General features: G+C 40.3%; 1 protein-coding gene across 1 annotated transcript; it reads right to left on the bottom strand.

Annotated features, from left to right (window-relative positions):
- Positions 1–12,818: 12,818 nt before the first annotated feature.
- Positions 12,819–13,632, bottom strand: LOC125778070 (piggyBac transposable element-derived protein 4-like). The gene is made up of 2 exons (XM_049454319.1): positions 12,901–13,632; positions 12,819–12,824 (listed from the first exon to the last, which is right to left on the bottom strand). Exons 1-2 carry the CDS (start codon positions 13,630–13,632, stop codon positions 12,819–12,821), a joined length of 738 nt encoding a protein of 245 aa, XP_049310276.1.
- Positions 13,633–13,654: the final 22 nt, after the last annotated feature.

Here is a 13,654-nt window from a genome sequence, read left to right as displayed (position 1 = left end):
AATAGCCCGGCCGGAATAGCCCGAATGTCTTCCAAAGCTGGAATAGTTGCTGGCTTATTTCTGTAGACTTTAGACTTGACGTAGCCCCACAAAAAATAGTCTAAAGGCGTTAAATCGCATGATCTTGGTGGCCAACTTACGGGTCCATTTCTTGAGATGAATTGTTGTCCGAAGTTTTCCCTCAAAATGGCCATAGAATCGCGAGCTGTGTGGCATGTAGCGCCATCTTGTTGAAACCACATGTCAACCAAGTTCAGTTCTTCCATTTTTGGCAACAAAAAGTTTGTTAGCATCGAACGATAGCGATCGCCATTCACCGTAACGTTGCGTCCAACAGCATCTTTGAAAAAATACGGTCCAATGATTCCACCAGCGTACAAACCACACCAAACAGTGCATTTTTCGGGATGCATGGGCAGTTCTTGAACGGCTTCTGGTTGCTCTTCACCCCAAATGCGGCAATTTTGCTTATTTACGTAGCCATTCAACCAGGAATGAGCCTCATCGCTGAACAAAACACGCGCGCGAAACACATTTCGAACCGAACACTGATTTTGGTAATAAAATTCAATGATTTGCAAGCGTTGCTCGTTAGTAAGTCTATTCATGATGAAATGTCAAAGCATACTGAGCATCTTTCTCTTTGACACCATGTCTGAAATCCCACGTGATCTGTCAAATACTAATGCATGAAAATCCTAACCTCAAAAAAATCACCCGTTAATTATTGGTGTATGCTTTGTATACTGCAAAGCGGCAAAATCAAATGGAATTTAAAGTTGAGTTATATGGGAAGCAGGCGTGGCGGTAGTCCGATTTCCATTTTCGCACTATAATATAAGATTGTCAGGATAATTTCGCCAACCAAATTGTCGAGTAGGTCAAGAGATATATGATTACACCTAATGATAAGCGCTATCACACCTATCGTCCAACTCTGTGTCATTCGGGAAGTAAAATTTAATTTCTTTGATGGACTTATGGCACTTATAGTAGTGTCTAATGAGCTTTAGTGAATCATATATGTAACATTTAGGTTGACCACTTTTTGCCATCTTTTCGCTAGAGACATTATTCCATCAGTGTAAAATGTTTGGTTTCTTGGCGAAAAACTGCGACAAGTAATTTTCACATGCTTTTTTGAAGCCAACTTAAACCCATTAAGAGAGTTCGTATTAACCGTGCAATATCAGGGCTATTTGGTGGATGCATCAAAACTTCCCAGCCAAGCTCCCAACTTTTTGCCGAGTCATTAAAGATATGTGTGGTCTAGCGTTGTTCTGATGGAAGACGAAGCCCTTTCTATTGATCAGTTCTGGGCGTTTTTTCCTTCCTTCCTTTAAACATATCAGTTTTTGACAGTAAAATGTAGAGCCAATCGTTCGACCGGGCTGGAGCAGCTCATAGCGGATGATTTTTTTCCAATCTCATCAAACAATCCTGGCTTAGCGACTATTTGTTGAGCTTCACCACGCTTGGTCCATGATCTTTTTCGCACATTATTGTCTTATTTGATCCACTTTTCGTCTCTTGTTACCATTTGTTTGATTTCATTTCGATTCAGCAAAGAATCGCAGATGTTAATTCGGTTGATTAAATCTTTCACAGACTATCCAAACATTGAGCTTCTTTTTAGAGCCAGCATTTTTAAATGGTTCAAAACCGTTTGATTATGAATATTAAGTTCCTTAGCGATGTCATGGCTGCTTCTTTGACGGTCCTGGTCAATCTTTTTCATAATTTTATCGACGACAGATCGACGAGAGCGAGGTGCAACTTTCACACCGAAATTTCCATAACGGAAGCGAGCGAACCATTGTTGTGCTACACGAACTGATACAGCACCGTCTTCCTAAACTTCACAAATTTCATTGGTGGCTTGCGTGGCATTATTCTTTTGTTTGTACAAAAATTTCAAAATAGAGGGAATTTCTTCATTATTTTCACTCATTTTTGTACAGGCCCAACTTTTTTTTCAACTTCCCCGAATTCATTTTTTTTGTTTGGTTAAATGAAGCTCACCTTTCCAACGGTCTATGGTATGACACAATGTGATTGGTAACACTAGAGATGTACGACTGCAACGACATCTATTGACATAATACAAAATGACTTTTTACCCAGTATTTACAGTTAACCTATAAGACAGTTACCCCTCCTTAATGAGACTCGTTTTTACCAAATTACAGCTTTGTAACTATATTAATATGTGGCTAAGTATTGTCAATTTATAGGTTTTCTAGTAATGGCTTTTTGTGTGAGTGACACTCCACAGATATCAAAAGAACATATCATTTAAATATGTATATTTCAGATACCAGATGATCGCCCCACAAGTTTACGCCAAAGAATACGATGGCAAATGAATTCCCGGTATTCTCCGGATCTGACTCCGTTTACAATCCACTTTTTCTTAAATCTTAAAATAGTGCTCCCTCGAACGCATTTTGCCGAAGAGGTACTCAACGCGACTGATTTCTTACAAATTGTACTAGAAATCAAAATGTTGAAAGTTGGCAACAGTAGGGGTATCCCCTTCGTTAGCGACTATGTCATATTCATGTTGTTCAAGGAATTTTCATGAGTAAAAATTATTATTAAATCAGAGTATTCTATCCATAGGTAGTTTGAATTTTCTGCTTTTCGAACAGGGCTCCAACATCGTTTTTTAATTAATCCTCTTGCAAATCTGAACCTAATCCCGTTTAAAACTCCAAATATGTACATTCCGATATGTATGCCGCTTTTGAGTTTATCAGCTTTTATTTTTCGGACTGCAGACCCACATGCCCACTAAGCGTTGTGCTTCTACTGTCGTGAGCGGCCATTAAAATTTTAAGCTGCGCAAACAAACGTAAACTTATTTAATATGTTAGAGTGACATTAAAATGCGTGTGTGCCGCTATTCATTTAGTTTTGCGGTGGGACCTTCTAGTTCATATGAGTATGTTAGGGACGTACCCTCTACACATTTGTACTCGTATCACAGTTACAAACTGTTTGAATTTTGAATTGCTTTTCAACAAAACTATGAGTTCCCGAATTCGGATGAGGAAGCATGGTTGTACATTTAAGTAGGTACTCGCCTCTTCATCCGCGTATGTACATGTTTATTAGAGTTTTCAACTTTCAGTAACGTTTTAGTCCACTATTATTATTATTACATATTGTTATTAAGCCGAAATGCATTTTAATCCATGCTACGTCGAAGTATGCCAATGAATACGTAATGGTAATGGGTAATTTGGTAATTCTAAAATAACTTAGATTGGAATGGGCGAATGAGAGAAAACTTTAATGACATGAAAATAATAATTGTAGTTATTTTTATATGTTAGTGTGAGTATAAATAAGCTCAATACATATGTCAGGTAGTTTTTTAGACATGTGGTGTTAATTGAGTCAATACTATTTTCGAAGTTTGTCTTTTTGACAACTATATTTGTTGCCATTTAATAATGAACAAATTTATTCCAGAGCATTAATGTTTCGGCTTGCCAGACGTATCCAACGGTGTGTCCCATAATCGGTTGACATAATCACCCAGTAGCGTCAGTAATTCGAACAGCCATGGTCCGATTTCGCCCCAAGGATAATGCATACTCTCAGAGACGGCGTACAGTGCGCAACGAAGACGCTATTCTTCGTGCGTCGATGCATTCTTCTGTGAATCGTGTTGTGTGGATTGAAGATGGCTAGAATGCAAAATACTCTTTATGTTAAATTTTGCTGAAGGATCTTGATTTGTAAGCGTACAGTGAATAGGTCCAAAACGAGATTGTCACCGATTCTGAGCCCAATTTTGGTTGAATGGGTAGGTTAGTAAAAAAATTATCGGCTTTGGAGTGATCGCAATGCCCAAGCCATTGTTGAGATGCCATTTTCAAAATGTCACTGTTCGGAATAATCTATGCGCCCTATTCATTCAAAAACTAATCTGAATATAGTGTAAAAGTCAATGAGGAATTTAATAAAACCATGCAATCGCTGCGTGCCATACTGCCAATGAAACAACCAAATTATTAAAGGAAACTTCAACTATCAAAGCTGATTTTGTTGATGCTGGTTCTAAGATAGACAAAATTATCTTCGACTTCAGATTTATGCCTGTCAGTATTGACGTGCGAGCTAAGTCGCGAATGCAATGACTGTTTGTTTGATGACAGGAGATACTTCGCCTTTTCTTCATTCACAACCAGATCCGTACATTTCGCTTCCTTATCCAGTCTGAAGAAAGCTGACAGTAGCTTCCCGACGTCGAACTTTCTTTTGTTGACGGGGTGCTTTGCTGTACAGAGGTGGGCGTGTTTCTTTACGTCAAGGACTTTGGAGACATGTCATACATCTTTCCCAACATGATGGTTTCGAACTTTCCGGAGACTGCCAAGGAGATTGATCAATTTTCAACTGCCGGAATTTAGTACTACATAGTAGTAGTTCTGCGAAGCCTCTCAGCCTCATTTGGAGAAGTTTCGCCAGCAGAGTTTTCCAAGTGTTGTACCAAAGACGCCTTCTTTGTCGGGGTGAAAACATCATAGGCGCGCTCCAGCTGCTCGTAAAAGGCATTTTTGGTTATATCGGTCTTCTCTTCCGTCAGAGCCTGAGCGCAAATTCGTGTTATGTTGAAAACGCTCATGCACCGGAGTGAATACCAGGACTCGACGACTGACTCTTTCTCTCACCATGAATCCCACACCGAATTGGCGCTCCTTTATATGGCCGGTGTTATAATGATCTACTTGTCTCCGTCCTTGCCACGTCTACCGCATTTCTTGAACGGCGGTGATATCAGACTTTTACAACAACATCAACCAGCTGGGCATTGGCACCTTCCCAATTTAGGGGCCGAACATTCCAGGTACATGCTCTTAAATCATAGTCCTTTGCTGTGGTCGTCAGCAAAAGTGGGTTTTTTTATCCCCGGTTTTTTTTTTTCTTGTTCATGGGGTTTCTACGTGGCGGGTCACAAACCCAGCGCACAACCTCGCTAGGCGAGTGGTATGGAGTTGGTGTTAGTGAGTTGATGCAGTTATGCGGTTTCTTCTTCCACTGTGAACCGCTTGTTTTGTTTTTCAGCACAGCCCATAACAATACATAACACCTTAGATACATAATAGTTTATGATCGCGACAAACCCAATTAATCAATATAAATCTAATTGAAATATACTTTAAGCAAATAATCAACTTTAGTGCTGTTAATTATCAACCATGTTATCAGTTAGGGGTGTTTTTAAGTGATTTAATTTATTAGTTTTAATGAAATTAATTGCGTGTTGTCTGGATACTGCACTGTGATGCGAATTGTATAAAAATCATGGTAAAGTATGGATACAAAAGATTAAAGAGACAATTGTAGTTGATTGAGTTGTTCAAATGGGGTTAAAAACAAACATATCATAATATTCATTATTCAGGTGCTATAGAAAGGTGAGGACCGTTCCCATGAGAACTGTCGATTGGGCAGCTTTCGACAAAACTTTAATATTATCTGTCTGAAACCAAATGTCGCCGAGATCGCGAGATTAATTTTCAGGCCTCAAATAGTCGGGCATTATGGCGCGATAATGGCCGTCATTGACGGTTACTTTCTCACCGGCATCATGTTTGAAGGATTATAGACCGATGATCCTACCGGCTCACAAACCACACCAAACCATTATCTTTTCTGGCTGAAATGGCCGCTCTTGAATCTTTTCAGGTTGCTCTTTGTCCCAAATTCCACAATTTCGCTTGTTTACGTACCCATTAATCCAGAAATGAGCCCCATCGCTGCACACACCTTGGTTCGAAAACGTCCCATTTTCTTGGAACTTTTCACGAGCCCATAGAGCGAAAAGATCTCGCTTGAGAAGACAGAGCGGCTTTAGTTCTTACAAAGGCTTTCAATTTAAGATCTCTACGAATCATGCGCGATCTGACAAAAAAAAGGCTTTTGAAACAAGTACCTCTACTTAGGTCACTCGGTATATGCTATAAAGCACGGGCTAAAATATCTCGCGAATTCACACACCGGATTCTACTCTTACTTTGAACTTGTAGACGTTCTTTGTCATTCACGAGAGCGTATTATAATGGCAGCGACCGTTACTTTAAGGTAGAAGACTGAGACGTAACTGCGCAATTAGCAGAGGGCGAGATTGTATAAATAAACTTGTGGTTAACCGATTGTGGTTTGGTTGCTGTTTTGTTTATGACGCTCACACAAAGCTGATTAGAAAATCACTTGGTTTCATTGATGTTAGCGTGCATAATTATTCAAAGTTAATTATCAGTTGTAATTAAAATCAATTTTGTATGTATAGTATATACTTATATGTATATTCTATTATATAAAGTCGCTAACCCGAAATAGTAATTATTACTTACTTCGAGAGTATTAGGACATGTTAGCACAAAGATTACTTTTACTATTTATACACTATGTCTTCCGCTGCTCCAATTTTTCATCACATCTGATATATAATATGCAGGTGGCTTTATCTCACCAATAACGCATGAAATGTTGAATTTCAACTCTTTGGTGGTAGTTTTTAAATCATCTAAACCTCTGCACATCTCTACAAAAGGTAGCCTAACGAGGTCAAATCATACGTTCTGATTCAATAAGAACAAGTGCATTCTGATATAGCGCTGATCAAAAATCCGAAGATAAGCTTCGTACTGTCCCCTCTTATGTTTAATGCTATATCTCACATGCTTCTTCTTATTACATATATGCTACCTCAATGTATTCGTGTATATATGTACAAAGCCGAATTATGTACATTGTCAAGCAGCTCACGACTTCCGGTCTTTGACCAAGTATCCTCTGGGTAGCCTAAGAACATCCGTTTGAAGGCGAGCTAACGTGAGAAGGCGAAACATCCCCTGCATAGGGTTGTGCGCTGGGTTTGGGACCCGCCACGTAAAAAAACACCCCCAGCGAATATTAACAACAAGCCTCGGATGAGTGACCCCCCTTTTGATGACGACCATGGCAAACGAAATAAGGACTACGAATTGAGGGCATGCACCTGGAATGTCCGGTCCCTTAATTGGGAAGGTGCCGCTGCCCAGCTGGTTGATGTCCTCGTGAAAATAAAGGCTGACATCACCGCCGTCCAAGAAATGCGATGGACGGGACAAGGACAGAGACGAGTAGGTCCTTGTGACATTTACTACAGTGGCCATATAAAGGAGCGCAAGTTTGGTGTTGGATTCGTGGTGGGAGAGAGACTCCGTCGCCGAGTACTATCATTCACTGCGGTGAATGAACGTCTAGCCACAATCCGCATCAAAGCGAGGTTCTTCAACATATCGCTGATTTGCGCCCACGCCCCGACGGAAGAGAAGGACGATGTGACCAAAGATGCCTTTTATGAGTGCTTGGAGCGCACTTATGAGAGATGCCCCCGCCACGATGTCAAAATCGTGCTTGGCGACTTTAACGCCAGGGTGGGCAAAGAAGGTATCTTTGGCACTACGGTCGGTAAATTCAGCCTCCACGACGAAACATCCCCAAATGGGTTGAGGCTGATCGACTTCGCCGGGGCCCGAAATATGGTTATCTGTAGTACTAGATTCCAGCATAAGAAGATACATCAAGCTACCTGGCTGTCTCCGGATCGAAAAACCACCAACCAGATCGATCATGTTGTGATAGACGGAAGACACGTCTCCAGTGTTTTAGATGTGCGTGCGCTCCGAGGTCCTAACATCGACTCGGACCACTATATTGTTGCAGCCAAAATTCGCACCCGCCTCTGTGCAGCAAAAACGCACGCCAACAAACACAAGGAAGGTTCGACGTCGAGAAGCTGCAATCACAACAGACAGCCGAACGTTTTTCTACTCGGCTTGCACTCCTGCTCTCTGAGAGCACTCATCAACAATTCGGTATAAGGGAACTGTGGGACGGCATTTCAAACTCCTTACGTACAGCTGCAACCGAAACCATTGGTTTTCGGAAAGTGCAAAAGAACAGCTGGTACGACGAGGAGTGCCGTGTCGCAGCGGAGAGAAAACAGGCTGCCTACCTCGCAACGTTACGATCGACCACAACACGTGCGGGATGGGATAGATACCGAGAGTTGAAGAGGGAAGCGAGACGCATTTGCAGACAGAAGAAGAAAGAGGCCGAAATGCGTGAGTATGAACAGCTCGATAAGCTGGCCGACAGGGGTAATGCTCGAAAATTCTACGAAAAGATGCGGCGGCTTACAGAAGGTTTCAAGACCGGAGCATACTCTTGTAGAACCCCCAAAGGTGATCTAGTTACCGATGCCCAGAGCATACTTAAATTATGGAGGGAACACTTCTCTAGCCTGCTGAATGGCAGTGAAAGCACAACACCGGGAGAAGGCGAACCCGATTCCCCAATCGATGACGATGGAGCAGACGTTCCATTACCCGACCATGAAGAAGTTCGAATAGCAATCACCCGCCTGAAGAACAACAAAGCGGCAGGGGCCGATGGATTGCCGGCCGAGCTATTCAAACACGGCGGCGAAGAACTGATAAGGAGCATGCATCAGCTTCTTTGTAAAATATGGTCGGACGAAAGCATGCCCAACGACTGGAATTTAAGTGTGCTATGCCCAATCCATAAAAAAGGAGACCCCACAATCTGCGCCAACTACCGTGGGATTAGCCTCCTCAACATCGCATATAAGGTTCTATCGAGCGTATTGTGTGAAAGATTAAAGCCCACCGTCAACGAACTGATTGGACCTTATCAGTGTGGCTTTAGACCTGGCAAATCAACAACTGACCAGATATTCACCATGCGCCAAATCTTGGAAAAGACCCGTGAAAGGAGAATCGACACACACCACCTCTTCGTCGATTTCAAAGCTGCTTTCGACAGCACGAAAAGGGGCTGCCTTTATGCCGCGATGTCTGAATTTGGTATCCCCGCAAAACTGATACGGCTGTGTAAACTGACGTTGAGCGGCACCAGAAGCTCCGTCAGGATTGGGATGAACCTCTCCGAGCCGTTCGATACCAAACGAGGTTTCAGACAAGGCGACTCCTATCGTGCGACTTTTTCAATCTGCTGCTGGAGAAAATAGTTCGAGCTGCAGAACTTAATCGAGCGGGTACAATCTTCTATAAGAGTGTACAGCTGCTGGCGTATGCCGATGATATTGATATCATCGGCCTCAACACCCGCGCCGTTAGTTCTGCTTTCTCCAGACTGGACAAGGAAGCAAAACGAATGGGTCTGGCAGTGAACGAGGGCAAGACGAAATATCTCCTGTCATCAAACAAACAGTCGTCGCACTCGCGACTTGGCACTCACGTCACTGTTGGCAGTCATAACTTTGAAGTTGTAGATAATTTCGTCTATCTTGGAACCAGCGTAAACACCACCAACAATGTCAGCCTAGAAATCCAACGCAGGATAACTCTTGCCAACAGGTGCTACTTCGGACTGAGTAGGCAATTGAGAAGCAAAGTCCTCTCTCGACAGACAAAAACCAAACTCTATAAGTCTCTCATAATCCCCGTCCTGCTATATGGTGCAGAGGCTTGGACGATGTCAACAGCGGGTGAGTCGACGTTGCGAGTTTTCGAGAGAAAAATTCTGCGAAAGATTTATGGTCCTTTGCACGTTGGCCACGGCGAATATCGCATTCGATGGAACGATGAGCTGTACGAGATATACGACGACATTGACATAGTTCAGCGAATTAAAAGACAGCGGCTACGCTGGCTAGGTCATGTTGTCCGGATGGATGAAAACACTCCAGCTCTGAAAGTATTCGACGCAGTACCCGCCGGGGGAAGCAGAGGAAGAGGAAGACCTCCACTCCGTTGGAAGGACCAAGTGGAGAAGGACCTGGCTTCGCTTGGAATATCCAATTGGCGCCACGTAGCGAAAAGAAGAAACGACTGGCGCGCGGTTGTTAACTCGGCTATAATCGCGTAAGCGGTGTCTACGCCAATTAAGAAGAAGAAATGTTATTAAGTTGTGAAATTCGAGTTACTCAGAATGGAAACCAATATTAGATGTGTTACCTCTAGCACATATTAGAGAATCTATGCGCTGTTGTGTATTATCAAAACTTGGTATGGCAGAACGAGTGAGCAATGACGCATATTAACACATATATATCTCGTACTTTTATTACCCGCTGATAGTCCCGTGAATTAAGATGAGTGTGTGATAGATTTTGTGAAGACCAGTAGCATTGTTGCTTATCTTAATTTCCTGCTCACGTCACAGCGACACGGACTCACGCACTAAGATTTTCCTATTTCTAGTGCTTTTAACTTTCTACTAAATATCAATTTTGTACAAAATATGGGAAATATATATCTTTCTTTAACTTGCGTATGTATAACAACATTCACTTCAGATCATTTTTATATTCAGCCAATATTATGTCTTTCACAATTGTATTTCTGGGAGCAATAATGTGTAAAAACAAATATTTTTATAGATTTGATCGGTCAGTTTATATGCTTGGTTCGATCCCAACAATAGTTTCGGAAATTACCTGATCATTGCCAACTTTCCTGAAGATATCTTGTCAAATAATAAAGCTTTCCAGGATTTTATGACAACTACCTGATAACTTATCAGTGATAAGGTAGAAACTTATCAGTGATAAGGTAGAAACTTATCAGTAGGTTTTCAGATTTGGCGACCCGAGTGTTGCAATCTTGTAACTGTTATTCAGAAGGTTTTGACAACGGGCGCTTTTGGGTTGTTCACAGTAACTTGAAATATTCATCTCAAACGATTACAACTTTTAACGTGGTTTAACTCAGCAACAGTGCGTTGATGAACATAATTAAATTTTGATGATGACGCCCAGTATGATAAATTCAATCGAGGTATAAAATCAATCTCAGATGAATTTCGGAGGTCGTCCCAAATCAGTAGTTGTTTCGGAAATCATTGATGCTGTAATTGATTCAGATAATTATAAGTTTTAGTGTGACCAGCTTACATCCAATTTTGCTAGAATTGTAAAAAATAATTGTTTTGCGTTGAAAATTGTTAATCGCTTTAAAAAGACACGTGGCGATTGGGCGATAGGAAATGTTAAAAAGCCTGTCTAAGACATAGGGACAGATGATGAATCATGAATTTACGCTTATGAGCCTCGACACCTGAAAAAGCGATTGATGCGTTCAGAATGCATGATTTAGAGATATTTCTATTAGAACCACTCTAAGTGTATTAGAATATTATTACTTGTAGCGATATTGGGACGAAATCTGTCAATTCCGTATAATTCAATACTTTTGTTATATGTATAAAAAATTTAAAATTTCTGTGGTCAGCATACATTGTGACAAAAAGTGCCGGAAATTGTTGTTTAAGATCGCCCGGTAAATGACATTTCAAAAAACTATATCTTGCTAAGATCGTAGGCCTGTCTTTAATTATTTGCCAAACCCTCGTAGGGATCTCTCGCGAGTCTGTTCGAATCATTTTGGTGGATATTTTGGGAATGAAACGCGTTCTTGCTCGGATCGTGCCAATAAAGCTGATTTTTTTTTCAAGAAGAGTATCGTAAACAAGTCTCTTTGGACATGCTTGATCGTGCGAATTCCAATCCCACATTCTTGGAGAGCATTATAACTGCCGATGAGACATGGGTTAATAAGTTTGACATGCAAACAAGTCAACAATCATCGGAATGAAACCCGCTTTCAGTGGATCAAAGAAATAAAACTAAATTCGCGGAAAAAGCTGAAGGCCACCCTAAAAAGTGCCTATGAAAAGTGTTTTGATGACTGGAAACGTTGTTGGTAGAAGTGTATTAGATTTGATGAGGATTACTTTGAAGGCGACAACATAAATTTTGTCACAATGTATATCAGAATATTCGCCAACGATTATACAGCCATTCGATAACTGGTTTTCGAAAACAAAAATATGGTAACATATCTCGATCAACCATTTCTGCGGCTTTTGAGATATGTAATTACTTATTGATATTATATGAAATACCGATGATTTTTTATCCTTTGCAAGCCATGAGACAAACCTTTAGAGTTAATAAAAATAAATGCGTTTTTTACTTCCCATTGCTAGTAAAATTCATCAAAAATATGTTTATCTCCTTTTTAAGCCTAAGTATCATTAAATTTTATTGAAAGCTGTATTTCATATTTAACCTTCAAGCGGGCGCGCGGTCATTTGTAACGGGAGCGGAAGCGCGTAACCGAAAAGACGTTTGGGATGAATAAAAGAAATAAAGCACTAATTATTCAGTAATTATTTATTTATTTGCACTTAGGTGTATTATCATTGTTCTGAATGTTTATTTTGTCAAAAAAAGTAATTAAAATTATTAAAAAAAAAAAAACAATTATTAAACTAATTAACATAACTCAAATATTCTTTGGATCAAAACAAAAATTAGGAATACAAAACCATTTCACATATCTTAGACTAGTATATATACTTAGTATAATAATAGAAAATACAAAATAAGAATAAAAATGAATTAAATTTGGTTTAGTTTTCATCAGAATCAGTTTCTTCGTCCATATAACATTGATTGCAAATAAATGTTGTATGGCTTCTGCAAATATTTTTCATACATTTCATACATTGCGTTTTTGATTGCCTCCTCTTTTTGGCTGGACATATTTTACAAGTTCCTCTGGATGTGCCATAACTAACTGCTCCTGTATCAGCAATACCAACCTCCATATTCAAATGTTCCCTTATGTTTCTTTTTAGTTTTCTTAGAAGGCCTACTATCGTTGATCTTCTTTGGACGTATTCTGTTGTCAATTCAGTGCCGAATGTCCGTAAATACATTCGCCTTTTCCTTAGAATCACCTTATTTGCCCTCAATATCACCACACTATTTATGCCTGCAATATCCAGAAGACGAAGGAATAGTGTCAATGGCCATCTATTATTTTTCCTTGAAACCGAATACATTTTTACTTTTTTGTCAACTTCATCGACACCGCCCTTTGTTTTATTGTAAAAAGTAACTATGCTGGGTTTGCGCTTTTCATTTGTACTTTCATCAATTTCTGCAGCACAATGAAGTGATGATATAAGAACTACAGATCTTTTCTTTTTAGGCACGTAAGATACGAGAGTTGCTGTATCTGAAAATCCAAATTGACTTGAATATTCGGGTTGCTTTTTATCTATAAAGCAAGGAGGTATATCTTTCTTGTTTTTGCGGATGGTACCCACAACAGAAATCTTATGATCCTTGGCCAAATCGTTTGTCAGCGGCACACTGGTATACCAATTGTCGACGGTAAGGTTTCTCCCAGTGCCAGAAATTGGTGTAATTAGCCTCTTTACGACGTCTGACGCAGCATTACTCACCTGATATGGGCCTTCAGGCTGCTTGCCAGCATAAAGTTCAATATTTAGGACGTAAAACGTAGCAGCATCTACTAGTGGATAAAGTTTGATTCCGTATTTATCGGGCTTTGATTTCATGTACTGTCGGAAAGGACATTTTCCTCGAAAGCCAATCATAATCTCATCGATTACTACATTCTCTCCCACTAAATATGGCAAAAGATAGTTTTTTGTAAACATATCTAAAACTTCTCTTATTGGCGCAGCTTTGTCTAAAGTACGACGTGCTTGTCGCGTAGTAGCATCATCAAACCGCAATGAATTCAGTAGAAATTTCACTCTTTTCACTGACATAGTAGTAGGAAAAATAGGTATA

This window comes from Bactrocera dorsalis, chromosome 1 (genome assembly GCF_023373825.1).
Source record: "Bactrocera dorsalis isolate Fly_Bdor chromosome 1, ASM2337382v1, whole genome shotgun sequence".
NCBI classification, from domain to species: domain Eukaryota; kingdom Metazoa; phylum Arthropoda; class Insecta; order Diptera; family Tephritidae; genus Bactrocera; species Bactrocera dorsalis.
This window is presented reverse-complemented; position numbering and strand designations above follow the sequence as displayed.